The following is a 19584-nucleotide window of genomic DNA, read 5'->3' on the forward strand; positions in this document are numbered from 1 at the left end:
CTTGCGAACTCACGGAAGAGTTGTATACTACACCGTCACCTACACGCGCTGACTTTGAACCGCTGCCCATTGAGAAGTGCAATCGTCACGACTATGCATCACTGACCAGATCTTGTCGTGAGGGTCTGGTGGCTGTAGCATTCCGCTCACAGTGGGTGAGGCTACGTGTCTGTTTTTCATCGCGAGAAGTGCCGCATTCGCAAATACTTTCGTTCATAATCATTGCCACTGGCTAAGCGGCATATCTAATCATATGCCCCGTCACACGTTCTTTGGTCTTCTTATCGCCAGAGGATTCTTCACTGCTGAAAAATTATATGCCATTTTGTCCACGCACGAAGCTGCACGAACGGTGTTTTCATGTCATTTGACAAGAAGTTAGAATTATTTGGACAGTTCGATCGTCTGACCAGATTACTGTGCGCTCGGACCGTTACGTCAATAACCATGGTCAGTGAAGTAACGTAACAGCACTCGCCACAGGTGCACCAGTGGCGAGTGCTGTTGCTGCACACAGGGAGGCGCCAAGTCTCCCTCATTCCTTTACTCAGTCGGACCTCTCCGTTCATTATTTAAAGGGCAGGGTTATTGTCCAAGGAGGTTCTTGACGATAATGGCGGCCGATGAGCCGTGATGTTGCATTCCAAGAACTGTTTATATACTTCCCACCTTTACCCCCAGAAAGCCAGGGACCAAAGGCAAGCCCCTTTGTGAGAAGAACGTCTTCGTATCATTTTTACTTTTGCATCCATTGCGAAGCTTCTTCTTTTTCGGACTTGACCAATGGGGCGTGGGGGAAGCGTGTCTCCGTCAAAACATTGCCTCTCAGGGGTGGAGAGAATTCACTAAGGAAGATTTTCCGCTGTGCAAGAGGCAAAGACAACTTCGCAGGTGCCACTCAACGTCACTTAGGAACTCTTCACTTGCGATATAAAACACTCAGAGAGAATGTCCGTTCCGTCAGGGATTACTTTGAGGGGAACTATGTGTTCATTGTTTTCAATGAAAAGTGAGAAAAATTAGCGCAGCTAGATTTTCTCGCTTTTCATTGAAAACGACGATGCGGAGCCCGACAACGATGCGGAGCTCTTGCGTGTTGGCACGGAACTATCACGTCAGCTCGACCGCTTGGCGTCGTTGAACTCCGGGTTCTCGCCTCGCTTCACCATCGTCGGCTATTTGGTCAGTACCAAAGTTCCGCGGCTTCCAGGACGACGTTGTCTTGTGGATTGAGACTATCAATTCACTCGGCACACTCCATTCCTGGCCGGACCATCGGAAATGGCTGGTGGCAGGGGCGCAGCCAGAAATTTTTTTCGGGGGGGGGGGGGGGGGGATTCAAGCATGCTTTATGTATGTTCGTGCGCACGTTTGTATGTCTGCGTGTATATATGTGCAAGCAAAATTGAAAAATTTCGGGCTACGCCCCTGGCTGCATGGTGGCGATCAACAACATTCGCGATGGCGTCAATGCGTGGCACGGCTACGAAGCATCAGGCAACAATCCCGTCCTGAATGGTGTGCCAAAATCACTAGTCTTTTTCGTCCCCTTTCACATGGTCGCGACCTTATTTCCTCAGATCAACTCTCCACCGCGGATGGGAGCTGTGAGGCACACCACCTTGACGGTGCAGCTCGGGCGTGCACAAACCTGCCCTCCCTCGGAGATCAAGCTCGCGAGGCGCAGCGCCTCTATGGTACAGCTGTGCCCTGTAGCTCTTCCACGGACAGCTTCGCGGAGTGTCATGAGGCACTCCGCATCGACACTAGCCCCAAGGTGTACACCCCCGTACAGGTCGCAGACTTCGCGTCGATATCCACCACGCGACCATCATTTGTCGAGAGCACGACCACCGCCTCCAAGCTACAAAGGTCGCAGACGCGGCCTCCCAGTGCTTGAGCGCATGGATGCGCTGGCTTACTCTCTGAGGACGTCAGCGCTATTACAGCCAGTATATAACGGACGAACCACCCCTCCCGCTTCGACCCAGCTCATAGGTACCTGCGTTGACACTCCTCATCCGACACATTTGCAAACGCCCCCAGTCTCGCCTTTGCTAGAGGTGCATGTGCAGATGCTAGCTCCTCTCGTGCCTGACACGCCACCTGGGATCGCATTGGAAGAGCCTATGGCAGCCATGAACGTGCTTGCCGCTTTTTCAGTATACAGAGCAGTCGATGGCACCCGATCACCTCCCGCTGAGCGAGATGGTTATACCGGACAAGATGCACCAACAAGCATATGCCTGCGCAGGGTTCCCCTTCAGGAAGGGGGGGGGGGGAGGGGAGGTTAATCGCAGCGCCCCCCCCTCCCTATTAAGTCAATGTATGGGGCAGACTTTGCGCCCCCTAAAGCGACAGGTGCAGCCCATGGGCTATAGAAGACGGCCTCATTAGATTAGCGGCTAGCATTTCTTTTATTTGTTCGGCAATCACGGCCCAAGCTCGAAGACGAGAAGGATGAAGTCAGAGAATAGAACAGCCGGCCCAGCGAACGGGTGCTGTCTACGTATATATATATATATATATATATATATATATATATATATATATATATATATATATATATATATATATATATATATATATATATATATATATATATATATATATATATATATATATATATATATATATAAGGCTTTCGCCTTAATACAACATACGGCCTTGTGGCACTCCCCGGCAAGGTGACTTCTCACCTAGCCGGGGAGTGCCACAAGGCCGCATGCTGCACCTAGCGAGACGTATAACTAAGCGTGAGGGTTAGCAAGCAATGCCTCCCCAAATGTGCACTCATCTGAATAATTAATCTATAAGTCCAGGGCTGGGCAAAGATACTTTGAAATTGTATCGCGATACGATACAAGATACTCAGGAAAGAAGTATTGGAGATACAGATACAAGATACTACCGCAATAATTGTATCCGATACGATACTTGCCAATTGTATCTTAAGATACTTCGATACATTCGCAAATTTGTTATTATAGACCCCCTAATGTAGTAGCGAACGTCTATGCACGAAAAGGTTTGCTTGAAAATTTCTTTAATGTGACCAATTTTGTTTAATTTTAATGAAATGTGCGTTAGTATTTCAAAAGTATTGTCCTTCTTGCTCCAAGTGCATTAGTTTACTTCCGACAGAACTTATTGAGGTTTGTTTTGGCTGCTTAACAGGACAGCTCTTCGCTGATAGCGGCTCTTGCTTGTCATTTTTGTAATTGATGGGAGTCGCTGCTCAGCTTGCCGACCAGCTAGCGGGTTCCGATCTAATCACAAGAACTTCAATACGAAGCCTTCGCACGATGGCGCAAATACCGGTGTGGAGTTTTACCTTGTCTGTAAAAGACCGTTCACGCAATACCAAATCACCGGTGTACAGTAGCAACAACGTTGCTGGCGATATTTTTCGTGACGCACTGTGTATGCGTAGAGCTCAAAACTGCAATGACTTTTCATGTTCTACTTATCTGCTGGCGTAAAGGGTTCGTTATCAATATATTCACTAACGTGCAATTTTTTAACAATTTTTCTTCAACGAGAGAATACGTTCACCCCAGAAATGCCTAATACCTATTGTATTGTCACGTGGTGGTAAGGATAAAGAAGGCGGCAGTCACTTTGGTAGAGACTAAACTGCTCACTTGGCAAACTTGTGCCAAGAAAACTAAGCAACTCATAATACAAGCAAAGCACTCTGTACACTGATAGCGGCAATAAATGTCGTTGGCCTTCGGTATTCTGATCATAGACGGAACGCGTGGTCACATCTGCGATCGAACCTTCCAGCGTTACCGATGGTGCTCGCGTAAGCTCCCGAATGAACTACAGTGCTCGCGTCCTGCGCATAATTTTAATAATAATTGCTGCAGTTTTACATCCCAAAACCACGACATGATTATGATGTCCGCCGTAGTGGAGGGCTCCAGAAATTTCGACCACTTGGAATTCTTTAACGTGCTCCTAAATCTAAGTACACGAGCCTCGAGCATTTCGCCTCCATCGAAATGTGGCCGCCGCGGCTGGGATTCGCGCGTAATCTTAACAGAACAATCTGAAACAACTGCGAAGCTTCCGAAACATCGCGACATGTCTTGAGCTGAGCGCTGCTAATAATGTTTTTGCAGTTTAAAGCCGATCCCACCAAAATAAAGAAATGAGAGCGCGTGGCAAGTTGCACAAATCGTCGCAGCACAGCGCTGCTATTCACGGTATTGCCACCTATATGTCCGATTAACCGGTGATTAGTAATAGTAAAAAAATTAGGGAGGCCTAAAAAAGGAAAACAAATCAAATATATCTAAATAAAATAGAAAAGTCGTTCTGTATCAAACATTCATCGTGAATAAGTATTGAAACACAATACAGGCGGCATCCCTAATAGCTATGACAATTAATCATGAAGCATCTTGAACTTACTTGTTATTGTAAGACAGTAAAAATATTTGGTGCCTATCAAAAATTGACTGAAACGGCTCGTTGGGACGCTCATGAGAAAAACAGATCATTTGGTATATAGCACTGTTTCTCGAATCCCCTTCCTAACAACATTAAGATGGCTCATAATTATTTCCATCATTATAATGCAAACTCAATTTCGCTCTTTTACTAAGCAGTAAGCAGGATGTTTGGTACTGCATACTCAGTGCGCGCTCACATGATTACATATTTGTTTTCAAAATCACCTCGCAGAACAGTGAGCTAAAGCGAAATATAAATGTGCAAACAGTAGCAGAAATAAAGCAGACAGTTCAATGTAAGAATAAAGCAGAGAACTTATTTTGGCAGCACGTTACAAGAGGCATATTTGTGCGACCAGACCGGAAAAAAAAGTTCAGAGCCCTAGGTAATGTACGGGATGCAAAAGAAGGACAACTAAGAAAGAACTTGTGCTAACAATCAAATTATGATTTCAAAAGCTCTTTGAATAAAGATAGCAGGAAGATAATAATAATAATTGTTACGGTTTAGCACCCCAAAACCACGATGCTATTATGAGAGACGCCGAGTGAAGGGCTCCGGAAAGTTTGACCACCTGGAGTTCTTTCACGTGCACCTAAATCGAAGTACACGGGCCTCAAGTATTTTCGCCTCCATCGAAAATGCGACCGCCGCGGCCGGAATTGGATTGACAGCAGGAAGAAAAAGATACGGTGCACGAGCATATATTCTGTTAGATAAGCGCTTCATCTATTAGATCTAGCATCGGTACTAGTGCTGCTACAGTTAGGATCTTATTTGCACATAAGTCAATCGCATGTAAGTCGAACTTACATCCACAAGATCCTTCAAATCGCTTGTGTGTGAAAGCCACGACAAGCAAAGCAACCCTATACTTCAGATTTAGTAACGAAGCACTGCGCAGGGGAGCGGCATCAGAATTTGCGCGACAGTCGCCGCACGCATTGTGGTACGCGGCGCTGGACAGTGGATAAGGGTATCATGGCACTGGCGCACGAAAAAAGAAAAAAAAATCGAGAAAACGAAAGGCACGTGAGCTAAGCTGGACGTTCGCGCGCTTGTTCTGTCGTGACTACGCGAGCGCTGTCAAGTTGCTCTGCTCCACCAAAACGGACGCGCACACTTCATTGCCTGCCTTCACTGGTGGACTTTGCCGGAAAAATAAAATTATGTCACTGCGCTGAGTTTTACTGAGGCGCTTTAGTAGCACCAGTACCAGCTTGAGAAGGGGAGTTGAGCCAGCGATTATTGTTTCGTACGCTGGTGTTCCTATAGGAGTATCTTGTATCTTAAGATACACGATACATTATTGAATGTATCGGAAATACAGATACAGATACTCGTCTTGCGAGACGTATCGCGATACAGATACAAGATACCCAAAGAGTATCTGAGATAGTATCTAAGATACATGTATCTTCGATACTGCCCAGCACTGTCTATAACGAAGTATTTCAAGGATAACCGAGTGAGTGAGATTATCACGTACGCCTAGCTTAACTTCAAGCCGCACACAGTGGGCGAATGCGCGCCCCGCGGTCACATCGAAATACGGATCAATGGGACCCCAGTAATTAAAATAGCTATGAGTGTGACTATGGGGGCCAATTGAAAATGACTAAAGTTTCGTTTTCCGCCTGTTCATAGCAGCAGGGAGGCTGTAAGCGCTTCACATTGTGGACCATCAGCACTTTGTCACGACGGGAAAATAATTATAAACATTGCGAGTAAAGGCTATAGGCGTGCGCACGAGGGGGGGGGGGGTGATAAAGTCTGCCCCGTAATTTGATTTAATAGGGAGGGGGGGGCGCTGCTATGAACCTTCGCCCCCCGCTGAAAGGAAACCCTGCGCGCGCCTATGAGTAAAGGTGCAGTCAGAAGTTAATTTGCAAGCCAATCAACCAACGCTTGTCAACGCCGCATAAGCGAGATGGCTGCCGGAACCGATTCCAGTGCGACTCGTAAAATCGTTTCTTTAGTGCTTGTCCTGTCTACGTCTCTCTTCTTTGGCTCCGTTTTTTATGCGCTACTCATTCTAAGTCGTGCATCTTTACCAATCTGCCCAACTTGCTGCACTTAGGCGTCTTCTATTGTTTGCAAATTTGGCGCGCTTTTGGTGACATCCGTATACACGTTCACAAGGTTTCCTCGCCAACATGGTCGACAGGTAATTATGGTTCAACAGAATGCGTTGGCGGGCTAGTTGGTGAGAATTCATATTGCTTTTTTAGCGCAAAAAACGTCACCACAAGAAAGAAGACGGAACACAGCGCTGTGTTCCGTCTTTTTTCTTGTGGTGTCGTTTTTTGCGCTAAAGAAACAATAGGTAATTATGGCAGGGGTCTCAAACACACGGCCCGCGGACCTTTCTCTAGCGCTCCGCGGCCAGGACATGACTGTCTTTGTCCCATATTTTGTAGCGTTAGCTACACTGGCCCAACCCCCCCTCCCCTCCCCCTTGCTACGCCCCTATTATGCTAGCCACCATACCCCTATTTGCGAGATCGAGCGGAGTCGCCGCCTAGCGGCTTCTGGCTGAACCGCGCCTAGTGTGGATTTCTCCATGCGTCGTCTGCTAGCCCCGTTGTGTTTGCATGTGCGCGTACGTCATGCAGATCCTCAAAAGGCGGTTTGTTCCGTTGCGTTAGTGCAACTTTAACCACTCGTACGTATGCCTCATCATCAGCCTGTCTACGCCCACTGCAGGGCAAAGGCCTCTCCCATGTTTTGCCAATCAACCCGGTGCTGTGATTTCTGCTGCCACGTTATACCTACAAACTTCTTAATCTCATCTACCCCCTAATTTTCTGTCTCCCACTCACGCGTTTGCCATCTCTTGGAATCCAGTCAGTTACCCTTAATGACCACCGGTTATCCTGCCGACGTGCTACGTGCCCGGCCCATATCCATATCTTCTTGATTTCAACTATGATGTCCTTAACCCCCGTTTGTTCCCTGACCCACTCTGCTCTCTTCCTGTCTCTTAAGGTTACACCTATCATTTTCCTTTCCATCGCTCGCTGCGTCGTCCAACCCTCTTTGTAAGTCTCCGATTCGCTGCGATTCGCTGATGACATTGCATTGATGAGTAACGCGGGAGACGAATTACAGCTCATGATTACTGAACTGGATACGGAAAGTAGAAGAGTAGGTCTGAAAATTAATATGCATGAAACTAAAGTAATGTGGAACAATCTTGGCAGAGAACAGCGCTTTGCGATAGGTGGCGAGACACTGGAAGTTGTAAAGGAGTACGTCTACTTAGGACAGGTAGTAACCGCGGAGCCAAACCATGAGTGAAATAACTAGAAGAATAAGGATGGGATGGGGCTCATTCGGCAAGCATTGTCAAATCATGAATGGCAATCTACCACTATCCCTCAAGAGGAAGGTATATAACAGCTGCATCTTACCGGTACTTGCCTAACACGATGTAAAGAAGCATTTGGCCTTGATCGGCTGTATATGTACTGTAATAAGATCAGAGAGTGCACTTGTCGAGAGTGCTGTGTGTGGTCGTCAGTGTAGGTGCCGCTCTGTGTTTCAGGCGCATTGCAAAGTGCACTTGGCGTTAGATGAGAAGTATTAAATCTCATGTGAATGTAGCGTTTTAACGGCGCGGTGGTAAAAAAAAGCTCGCGCTTGTACTCGAGCGCTGTGGTTAGGTGTTGTTTATACTTACGCGACGAGCTTTAGTTGTATACGGTCCTGGTCTCACTAGAGATAAATATTTTTGTTAACTCACGTCTGACACTTCGGTACTTAAATTGTCCCTTAAAAAGAACAGAAAATGAAATGACACGGAAATCGCAAAACTGAGTTGCCTTGCGCAATTTTAACTTGTGGCGAAATTTATACAGAAACACCCGTGTACTTAGATTAAGGTGCGCGTTAAAGAGCGCTGATGGTCAAAATTAATCCAAACGGCATAGTTTACATTTATGTCGTAGTAATTTCACGCGAAGCCACATCTTTTTTTTCTTTACAATATCTTGAGCGTTTGTGTTGGGTTGTTTAGATTGACGGAAGGCAGCGGACATTATTCGTATCAAAAAACCGTACTTTGGTCCCGTGAAATAACCGGACCTTGTTCCATTACTGTCGTGCAAGTAATCAATCGAAGAAATTTCCGTGCTGTACAGTTACCTTTGTGTAATTTTACTGGAATAAAAACAAGCGTGTGCGTGTTAAACGTCTCCCTAGCGCTAAAGCGCTGTCAGCCACGTATCTTTCCTCAGTAAACCTATCAACTGTCCTACATTTCATGGACAACTGAATAAGAAATGCGAATGAATATTTGAGCACGCAGTGCACAAAGTGCTATTTCAACTCATCGTGCAGGAATACGGGCTTTCTTTTTATTGAGGGGCATCCAAATGAACAAGACGTAAATAGTTAATTCAGTCGCGCAATAGAGCAGTGCGTAGTGGGTGGAACACAAGCTAAACATGTACAAATAAAACAAGAAAACGTCACCCATTGCGAAAACGCCGACTATCGCCGAAGGCGAGCAACCCGTTCATTGGCAGAATGCGCTACTCTCACGAGTAATTGAAACGTTCGGCGCGCTTCGTGCATTAATTCGGGAACGAATAGCGCACATATTACCACAAAGTTGTAGTCAACGCATTTTGTTTGCCGGAATTACGGTGACATCACTCACAACGAAGCGCTGTTGTGCGTTGTGCACGTTTGTATACGCGACGACAACCGCCTATCCTCACTAGCGCGGCGACGGTGCTGCCACCTGTAGCCCGATCTCGCGGCGAATAGCCATGGAGAAGGAGAGCGCAGATGCTGCTCAACGGCGCAGAAGAGCGGAGAAGCTCAACTCATCAGATCCCGAAGTATAGTTGTCTGGCAATTAGGAGTTGAGCGTAGGAATAATGAACAGGAGGAGGCTAAACGTGCTGCGGAGACACGAAAAGCTAAGAATAATCAGCTGAACCTTTGCTAGCGATACGTATATCCTGGCATATAGCCGAGCTAAGCCACTGGAACCTTTTTTTTTATTCTTCTTAATAAGCGTATTCATGAGCTACACATGCATGACTGGTGTGAAGCATTTTTTTCGTGAGGCACTCCATGCGGTCATATGTATTGAAACATTACATTCTTCACTGTCCCGGTCCTAACAGGATTAAACTTCGTTACTGCGGCTCACTGGCTGAGGTGAGTTTGAGGCCCCTGGGTTATGGGGACAAAAAGTACCGGAAGCGTGTAGCGTGCAGGATAATTAATTGCAGCCTTTGCAGCAATTTACATGTAAAACTGTTCCAGGCACATTTTAGAAATCACACGTAGAAAGTGTTTCCCAAGTGTCTTCAAGTAACTGAACACGGCGCTTTACTGATGTGTTTGGGCGAAGTTTCTCAATAGCACCAGTTAAATACGAGCTCAATAAAGAAATTCGAGCGCCAGAGCCTTGAACTTATATTTATAATTAAAAGGTTAAAAACACCGGAAGTCAAAATTAATCCTGAGTCGTCTACTACGACATGCTTCATTCATATTGTGTTTTGTTTGACACGTAAAGCCCTAGAATTTAATTTTATTTTTTGTTAAGGGATTCAACGTTTCCGGCTCAATTACGACTCTCGACACATTTTGGTTTCTTCAATAGGTATAAAAAATAAACATTTCTAAAACCGCTTGCACCCTTTGGGGCGTCTTTCTGTTACACAACGAAATTCCGAGAGTCTCCTATGTTCTCGCTAAGACGACTTTAAGACTGAAACGACACGTCAGAATCCGGTGAGCCGTTTCGTGCTTGTCGAATCTCGCCTGGCATCGCATACGTCTTCGGCCAACTACAACCCACTGCCTGGCTCAGCGTCTTTCATAGCGCGCGCTTTCAGCGTGCCGTCAGTAGGCCGAGTAACGCGAACGCCGCTTTTTCAAGCAAAGCGTATGTTGCCTCACAACTGTCGTTGGCGTTGTAGGTGTGACCGAAAAAAATTAATAATAAGACCACGGCGCCTGCAAGCGCAAAGAAATGCCGCCCTCGAAGGTGTGTCGGTCACATATGAGTATTGTATGCGCCGTTTTGCAACAACTGATGTTCTCTCGATCGTGGGCTTGGCAGCGATCAGCCCTTTCTGATACGGCAATCATATCTTTTATCGAGGTTGTAATTTCACGTTGCCCCATTTCATTGTTGCCTGGATATGAACGCATGTCCGTCGTTGTTGCCTGTAACAACTGTCGTGTTGTGCACGTGGGTGATGGTCCAGTTCCCAGCATGGGGGAAGAGCTAGGAGATAGCATTGCGCAATGCGAAAGGAAGAAAAAGAATAGTATGCCAACGCACCACACCAAGCTTCGCTTGTCCCCATTTTCCCAGTAGGGAAAGGGCTCCTGAAAATTTTAAGGCAGAAGCCTTAGGTGTCTCATCAAACGCGAATATTTACCGTCGGCGTCGGTGTCAGCACGAGTGATACAAAAAAAAAAAGCATCATGCGATGACGTTATCATATGACGCCATCATGACGTCACAGACCACCAAAATTAGTGTCGCCACTGTGACGACACATAACGTGACGCCACACGATGACGTCATCACATGAAATCTTCGCTTGGTCGACGGTGGGCCGATCACGGAGGCAGGGCAAAACCAGGTGAGGTGCAGAAAGCTTTCGGTGGAGGAGGAACAATACATCGATTGGGAAGAAAAAGTTGGCTTTCGACTTCGAGTGGTCTTAGGAGAATGCACAATGGACCCTGGGAGTTTTTTTTTTATATATAAGAATAAGGCGGCTTGTATCGCTCCTAGCAAATTTTCTTCCATGCAATGCACTTGTGTTTAGAAGTGAAGCCGACATTAAGATGGGCATAGGCTTATTTTTGTAAGCTGGCTTTCCCACATAGTGCATTGCAGTGAAGCCTACTCATAACCTCGATGCCAGTGTTGTCGATGTGTCATGCTAGAATGCACAGTGGTTTGCACGTTCACAACCTGGCATTTCAAACTAAATAATAATATCTGTCGTTTTACGTCCCAAAACCACGATATGATTATGAGGCACGCCGTAGTGGAGGGCTCTGGAAATTTTGACCACCTGTTCTTTAACGTGCACTGACATCGCACAGTACACGGGCCTCTACCATTTCGCCTCCACCGAAATGCGACCGCTGCGGCCGGGATCGGACCCGCGACCTTCGGGTCAGCAGCCGAGCACCGTAACCACTGATCCACCGTGGCGGACTTTTCATACTAAACTGGTCTCTGCCGTGTTACCTCTGTGTCGTGTGCTAAACAGCTTCGCTGGTCATCCACCTTGACAGAGTGAAATATGGCTCCTAAATTTTCGTGCATTTTAGCAGTTCGTCATTTTGCCAGATTTCTTGCATGGTTCAATTGAAGACATTGCAACAAAGTGACAAATGCAGGCTTGAACTCAATATATCAACTTTATTAGTCTCCACCGAGCCCCATGGAAGGTGCTTCCAAGGGCACAACGACACTGTCGCATTATTGAACATTGTTCAACAGAGTTTAACAACGAGATTATCCCGAGAGGTCTTTTTTTTTTTCTTTTCGGGTTCCAAAAAAGATCTGTACAGTTATTTTCAGTTTTATTGTAAATCCACAAAAAGTTTTTTTTTCCTTCCCATTTGACATATTTACAAAGAGCATGCACAGAGGACTAAGATTCCATTCTCTGGTTGTTAGAAAAAGAGTTATTTTGAGGACCAAGCTTAGATGTGTCTGTGTATGTGTGTGTATGGGTGTTTGTGTCTTGGCATCACACTCCGCATTATTCATGCACACACACAAGGACAGTGGAAAGCACACGTGACCAGAGAGCAAGAAAACAAAAAAAACAGAACATGCACAAGTGTCTAAGTGAACACGGTGAAGAGACTGCATTTCTTATTTCCCACTGTTAACACAAATGACAGGAGAAAGGTAAGTCAACACAGGGAGAACATTTGCACTTGCAGTTTACAGATGCTGGGTGTAATGGGTTACAACCATTTTGTTGTGCCATCATGGCCCTAAGGCAAGACCCACCAGGTTTTATGGGAGTCTCTGTAACAGTGGCAAACTGCTGACTCTTTCTTTTGCACCACACAGGCAGCAAAAATGATAGATGTGTTCATGGCTTGATGAACCGAAAACAGATATGCAGAGTGATGACAAAAGCCAGCAGTTTGCAAAGAAGGCAACTGACAGGAATCAACAACTGCAAGCTCTCCACATGACAACTGGGAAATTAAATCAGGATCAGCTGTTCACGTATTGTAATGAACACAGAAGCAAAAGTGCTGCAAAGGTATTTTGTGCCTTTTGAAGGCAAACATGCAATAGAGCCAAAAATCTGCTTTTGGGGGTTGAGCCGGGGAGGAGAGACTTGGTACAGTGGACTGAGAGCAACAATCTTTCACAACCAAATGTAACAGGTAATTACTCATGTCTGTGCCTGTGGCAAGTAGGACTTCATGTCAGCTGTACAGAGTTTCTCAGTATGCACTGCCTGTCAAGTTTGCTGCTGCAATGTTTGATCTCTGTGTCATACCAGCAGGACACCTTTTCTCACCAGGGTGAAATGCACAAACATTAGACTTGATGTAACAATGAATGCAGAAGCATGTTTTTGCTATGCGGCACGGGCTGCTAAACATGGGGTTGCATGTAAAATGCAGAAAGCATTTAGTTGTCATATGTGATGCACCTGCACAACCAGGCCACCATTAATTTTTTCGGGGCAATGGTCCACTGCATGAAAACAAATCAAGCAAACCTAGTCCACATGGAAAACAAGGCCCCTCCCACTACAACTCAACTTCTGATTTTATGAAGTTGCCCCTCTTTGCACTGTTTGTCACTTCCATAAGACTTGTGCCAGTCCACAACAATAACTTGCTCTTTCAATCCCAGGACTGACACTAACCTTTGTGGCGAGTCAATGCAAGAGAAACGTGCCACTGATATCACGTGATATAGTGCTTACTGGAAGTTGACAATAAACTAAGACATGGCCGTTTATTGCACTAAACACTTAAGGCCACATCAAGATCGCTGGTCACTGGCCATGTTGCCATGCACATGCTTTGGTACATTTTTGCAGAACACTCGCCCTTACATTTGCTCCTTCATTCAAAACACTCGATGAAAAAGCAAAGGGGTAACACAGCTTTCCAGGTTGAAGGCCAGCCTAACAATGTGCCTTCAGAAAAGGAGTGTGTGTCATGATGTTATCGTAAGTTGAGCGTCACAACCATAGCGGCATTATTGTACACACCAAACCTCCGGCGCGAGACCACAATGGTTTGATTCTGCTGCAGAGCAGTGAAATGGAAATGAATGACTGGAAGACAAACTAAAGTCACTGAATAGCTTCAAAGATTGCAGAGATGTGCCAACACTTTAAAAAATAAGGTTGGAACCAAGTTTCTTTTCTGCCTCTGCTGGTGAAATATTCTTAGCCATTTTGGCCAATGTATGCTGCAGCTTGAAACTGAGGGTTCCAAAGTGTGGAAATAAAAGTACCAACTGCTACACTTCCTTTCGAACTTTGATGGCAGTGTGGCCATGTGGTGACCACTGATGAAGTCATGAAGTCATCACAGTACAGTCGGCAATGAGAACACTGGAATGCACATTAGCTGTACGACACAAGTGAAGCTACAACCAGAGAATACTCTCAGAGACTGATGTGAAGTTTATGTGAACAAAGAGAGGTGTTAAATAAAACAAAAGGCACTCTAAAACCATGTATCTAAATGCTATGTTATTAATTGAAAGGTTATGATCTGCAGGTTGAGTTCTGGTTGAAATGCATCATCAATATGGCTAACTTAGACAACATTCCAAAGCTACACAGTGACTCCAGCATGCCCTGTCACTAAACCAACCGTTTTATGGTTTCTTGACAAAGCATCTTTATGCACGCCAGCTTTATCTGACGAATGGTAGCATAGCCAAAAGGGCGTCTTAGTATTTACACTTTCGTTAATGCACCAGTGGCTCTAACTGACCTTTGAAAACCATATTCACAAGTATCACCAAAACTTGCCACATGCAGCATCTGTGTTGGCCACAGCTTAACTAACATCCTGAAATGCCCATGGCAAAATTTTGTCACTGCCAGAGCCTGTAAACAAAATTTCACACTGCTTGAACAGAAACTCTGCACTGCTGTACTAAGTGAGGGCTGGGCTAAAACAACAAGCCATCAGTGGCTGCTTCTCAATGGCAAATGCTAGCACAGTAACAGGATAAGACCAATTTGTACAGATTACAAACACATTGTGCAGTGCACATCATCGAGAAAAGCTCATTCATAACTGCAAAACAGTAGGGCTATGGCTTACAATGACAAGCCCAAAAGCCATGCTCTAAGGCATAGCTAAACTTTATGCTGTCCCAGGTTCTTGTGTTTTTGCTGCGATCAGCAATGCAACTTATTTCCAGCTGCTGAATCCAACAACAAAAATTCTTGTGGTAAGGTGGCACCTGGTAGCTCTATGCGTATTAGCTTACACCAGATACAACTAGTATAGGTCTGCCTATATCCAGTGTGATGGGATGTCCCAGTCCAAACTCACACTTCAGAAACATAACCAAACACGAGGTACAGTGATCCATGTAGAGCACTCAGAGGAGAAATTAATAGCTCCATTCTCAAATGCTCTACAGAACAGAGTTAAGCTTATGTACAAGAAACATCTTCCCTATCACAGTTTGAACTCTAATCTCTTGCCACTCAGGAAATGGGCAGCACTGCACTAGCTGCATCAAATGCATCTAGAATGCACAATGGACTGCTGATAACTCCAGCCGAACTGTACTTTAAACACATACAGACTAGTGAACACACTGGATTCAGTCCAGGAATTAAAAAGGATCCATCAGTAACAGCACATGTTCAACCTATAATGCTCAAGCTATCAGTAGTCTATTGTATATCCAGTGCCTTTATTACCTAGTACTTGTTGTTCTTTGAATATGTTTTGTTGATACGCTTTCTTTTCTTGCATAACTTGGCAATGTGAGTGTTGCTTGATAAGAAGTTGCTTGACCTAGTATTCTCTTGCAGCACTGGTGCTGTTCGGCACAATTAGCTCCTCGGAATGTTTTCATCAGTGCGCATTTCTGACTTGAGACGCACAAATTCTTTGGCGACTTCATCGTTGGTTCGCTGCGAGAGTATCCGCAGCACGGTCCAGCCGGTCTCGTCCATGTGAATGCGCCTTCCAAGGGGCAGCCAGCAGGCACAGCTGCCCTGCTCCATGATGTCCCGCAACTGCATCACGGCAACTCCTACCAGCCGGTCCTCCCGGGCAAAGCAGTAGTCCTTGACGCAGATATGCAGTTCATACGACGATGGGCTCTCCTCGTTTCCCATCATGCTGGAAAAGTTTATGTTTACACTGTAAATGTGAGGCAAGGCCTGGCCAACAAGAAGTGCTGTGTGCTAAAAAAAATTTCATTTAAAGGGGTCATGAAGCACCCCTTGGGCTGATTGAAAAAACACATCCTGCGGAAAGCTGACACGGCTATGAACTGCTCTGCCAAATATTACAGTCGTGCGCGCCGCGTAATGGCCACAAGCGGGGCGCGAAGTTGCCGTTTCCCCAGGCACCCTCTTTTCAAACAGAGGCCGGTTCTCACTCTCGTCGGTGGGCGGGGCGTCTGTCCGCTGTACGTCGCAAGAGACATAGCATGCTTATTGGCCGATAGCCGACGTAAATCGAGAGCGGCGTTCGGATCAGATGCGCTTCTTGCCGCGGGGTGCCGCCACTTGCCGGCGCCGCACTCCTCAGTACACGGTAGCCGCACTCGCGCAAGCGAATCACAGCGGGAGAGCGATCGCGTTTCATGACGCGCGCTGGCGTAACTTCTTTCCCCCATGCCATCCCTCCCTGTCTAGCTTCCAGTGCGCTCGCCGGCACGAGAAAAGAGAGAAAGCGCTGGGAGCGTGCGCCAAACCCCCGTAACTCCGCTGATTCTTGACGGATTCGAGAAATTTTTGCGGCAATCGATTCGGGAGGCAGTACACTCCGATACTGAGGCCATTAGATCATTACTTGGAAAAGTGGTTCATGACCCCTTTAAAGGAGTTCTGACACAGCTGCATTCTCAGTTTATCGCAGTGGCTGAGAATAAAAGGGCCTATACAATATTTACAGATTCGACTCTTAGCGCTTTTATACAACCAAACAACTTCGTACAATAAAGAAGCAGTATAAGATATACGTGGACATTCATAGTGCCCACATAGCCTGACAAGTTCAAGAAATGTAGCGCCTTTCAAACATGCTTAATTCCTGCATTCATAGCGAGGGTCTCGTTCTGGCAGACTTGGTGCCTTCAGGCAGTATGCGAGGGATTATTGGTCAGCTGCCAGCTCGTAAAAAAGTTCACATGCTACGTGATGCCAAAAGGCAGAAAAAAGAGTGTTCCACACTCGCCGCCGTGGCTGCAATCGGCACTTACTAACACTCCTCGGTTTAAATGCACATATATATCCTATAAAGTGGACGGGGGGATGACTGCCGCCATAGCTCAGTGGTAGAGCATCGGACACGTTATTCGAATGTCGCAGGTTCGGTCCCTGCAGGCGGCAAGTTATGTTTTTGTCCACTTTACTTTCTTCACATTTATATCCCCATTTTTACAAATACCATCCCCTATACTTTTCTTGGCATTACTGTCTGTTAGTTCTCATTAATACTCTGTCTAACAAAGAAAAATGAGCCCTTAAAAGTGATCTTCTTTCCTTCATGCAAGAAAAAAGTTACTTTATAAAGTGTCCTCAAATGCTACCTACATATGCAGCATTTTACAATCAGGATGTTATGGGACATAAGCTTGTTGAATAACAGTACAAAATTTAAATGCATGACACAACGTCAGTCTACGTCAGGCAGGCATGGTGGCTATGCATACAGCTGCCCTTGGGCCAAGTGCAACTGTGACACCTAGACTTGGCACTTTTCCCCGAATCTTACATTTGAAGTTACCAGAAGGTCCAAGGACAGAGTGAGACAATAAAAAGTATTCTACGGTCATACTAAAAGACTGGTAGACACTTCAATGATGCGGCGATGTGATGAAAAAAATAAAAAAAAGAATAAAATGAAAGTGCAAATATTGTTTCCTGCTCTCACAAATAGCAGGGGCCTTGGCACCTTACTGCAGTGTTTATTTCAGATTTAATGATTATATTCATCGCCCTAAAGAGAGAAGAATGAAAAACCACATACCAGGAAGCCATGGTTACCAGTTATTCTAAAACTAAGCACAGAATGTAAGTCTGAAACTTTTTTTTTTGGTTCAACAAAAATGGTTCAGCTTTGGTTCAACTTTGCAGTGGTAAACTCATGACTGAGACCAATTTGGACAGACTTAATTTACACAAAAATATTTCCTTCTGCAAAAGCTTGGCTGAGCTTCTGAGGTGCATGGACAGGCTCAAAAAGAGGGCATGAGAACGATTCTTCAGATTGCAATTGGGCAAAAAGAAATCAAACTGTGGAAGGAAACCTTTGCAGCAATATAATATATCGGAAACAATAAGTCATTCCAGTCAAAGCAAAGATACTCACAAGTGGAAGGTTTCATTGTATTTAGGGGACCAGTTATTGTTTTTGGACTTTGTGGCATGTTTTCGTCGCCGCTCACTCAAGTTTGGCCCAATGATATTCACTTCCACAAACGGACGGAACATGCTGGTATTGGGCCACTTGATGTCGTTGGCAGCCACCACTGGAAAAAAAAAAAAAAAAGAGAGAGACATATAAGCAATCCCAAGGCTCAATTCATAATTCATAGACATTTACCCGCCATAGTAAACACTTCTCACAAACTGTCTCATTATGAACTGCTATGAAAGCCCATGTACTCACACAAAGGAAATATTGCTCAGAAATTGGAAGCACAGAACAAAACATGTCCACTACGATTTGCTGTGTTTATGTAAACTACACTGCAAGTGTTTTTATCAAAGACAGTTAGTGGTAAAAAATGTAGAGAATTTTTACCTGCCATAGTAAAAACTTGTCATAATTACATGTGAGTACATGTGCTATGAAAGCACACGTACAAATAGGAAGCACGGAACAAAACATTTCCACTACAATTTGCTGTGTTAATGTAAACTGCACAGCAAGTGTTTTTATCCAAGACAGTTTCCAAACAGGGATGAATGAGGCATACTGCATGAGACTTCTTTTGCTACAACTATACTGTCACCTTTACTGCACGTCTTCCCTTCAATGAAATTAAACTTGCGATACTTTTCAAGTCAATTCATAGCTTTCCGTGCTAACTAATCGATGATTGCTACCTTGCTATTGTTATTGTTCCTTCTCTTTGTGCTATGTGCTGAACATCAGCGTCATGGGCACAGGGAGTACGAATTTTGTTTTTTCACGGCTGTCAGCCTTAATATTTTTCAGTCGAAGATGGCAAAGCTACATTTAAGCATTACGTTCTCATGCATCTAAAGTGCTGTTGCAGCTTGTCATTGAGGTGCTGGTTTGTTTGCCTTAAAGGGGTCCTGAAACAATTTTCCAAGCAATCATCAGATGACCTCAGTGTCGGAGTTTATTGTGTCATGAATCAATTGCCGCAAAAATTTTTTCAGTCCGTCAAGAATGAGTGGAGCTACAGGAATTTGTCACAGACTTTGAGTGCTCTTTCTCCTCTCTTCCTGATGAGCACACTGGATATTACACAGGGAGGGATGACAAAGAGGAAAGAAGCTGTCATGCATGTGTCATGACCTTGACTGCATCATGAAATGCGATCGCTCTATCCTAGTGTGATTCTGGTGTGTGCTAGTGTGGCTACTGTGTAACTTTAGCCAACTATAGAGCGCAGTGCCCGGCATTTAGCAGAATCCCATGGATGGAAGCACATCTGATCTAAACGCTGCTCTTGGTTTATGTCAGCTATCGGTCAACAGCAGCAATCTGTTGTGTGATAAAAAAACCTGCTGTATGACTGCCCTCTGAAGAGCATGAGAGACTGGCCTCTGTATGAAGAGAGGGCTGCTTGAGGAAGTGGCAACTTCGGGCCTGCTTGTGAACTCTTCTTGCTGTGCACGACTGGAAGCATTGGCTGAGCTGTTCACAGCGGCGTCTGCTTTCCACTGTATGTGTTTTTTCACCAAG

The 19584-nt window shown here is 45.3% G+C and overlaps 1 protein-coding gene across 4 annotated transcripts in view; it reads right to left on the minus strand.

Moving 5' to 3' along the window:
• Window positions 1-11852: 11852 nt before the first annotated feature.
• Window positions 11853-19584, minus strand: part of LOC119388162 (protein unc-13 homolog B) — a 317102-nt gene continuing 309370 nt past the window's right edge. For all 4 annotated transcript variants that reach the window (XM_037655819.2, XM_037655817.2, XM_037655818.2 and 1 more), the window contains 2 exons: window positions 18016-18175; window positions 11853-15816 (listed from right to left, as the gene is read on the minus strand). In XM_037655819.2, the coding sequence (XP_037511747.1) occupies window positions 15525-15816; window positions 18016-18175 (452 nt within the window). In that variant the 3' untranslated portion in view covers window positions 11853-15524. The remainder of the gene's footprint in view (window positions 15817-18015; window positions 18176-19584) is intronic.

The sequence above is a fragment of the Rhipicephalus sanguineus genome, chromosome 3 (assembly GCF_013339695.2).
Source record: "Rhipicephalus sanguineus isolate Rsan-2018 chromosome 3, BIME_Rsan_1.4, whole genome shotgun sequence".
NCBI lineage: Eukaryota > Metazoa > Arthropoda > Arachnida > Ixodida > Ixodidae > Rhipicephalus > Rhipicephalus sanguineus.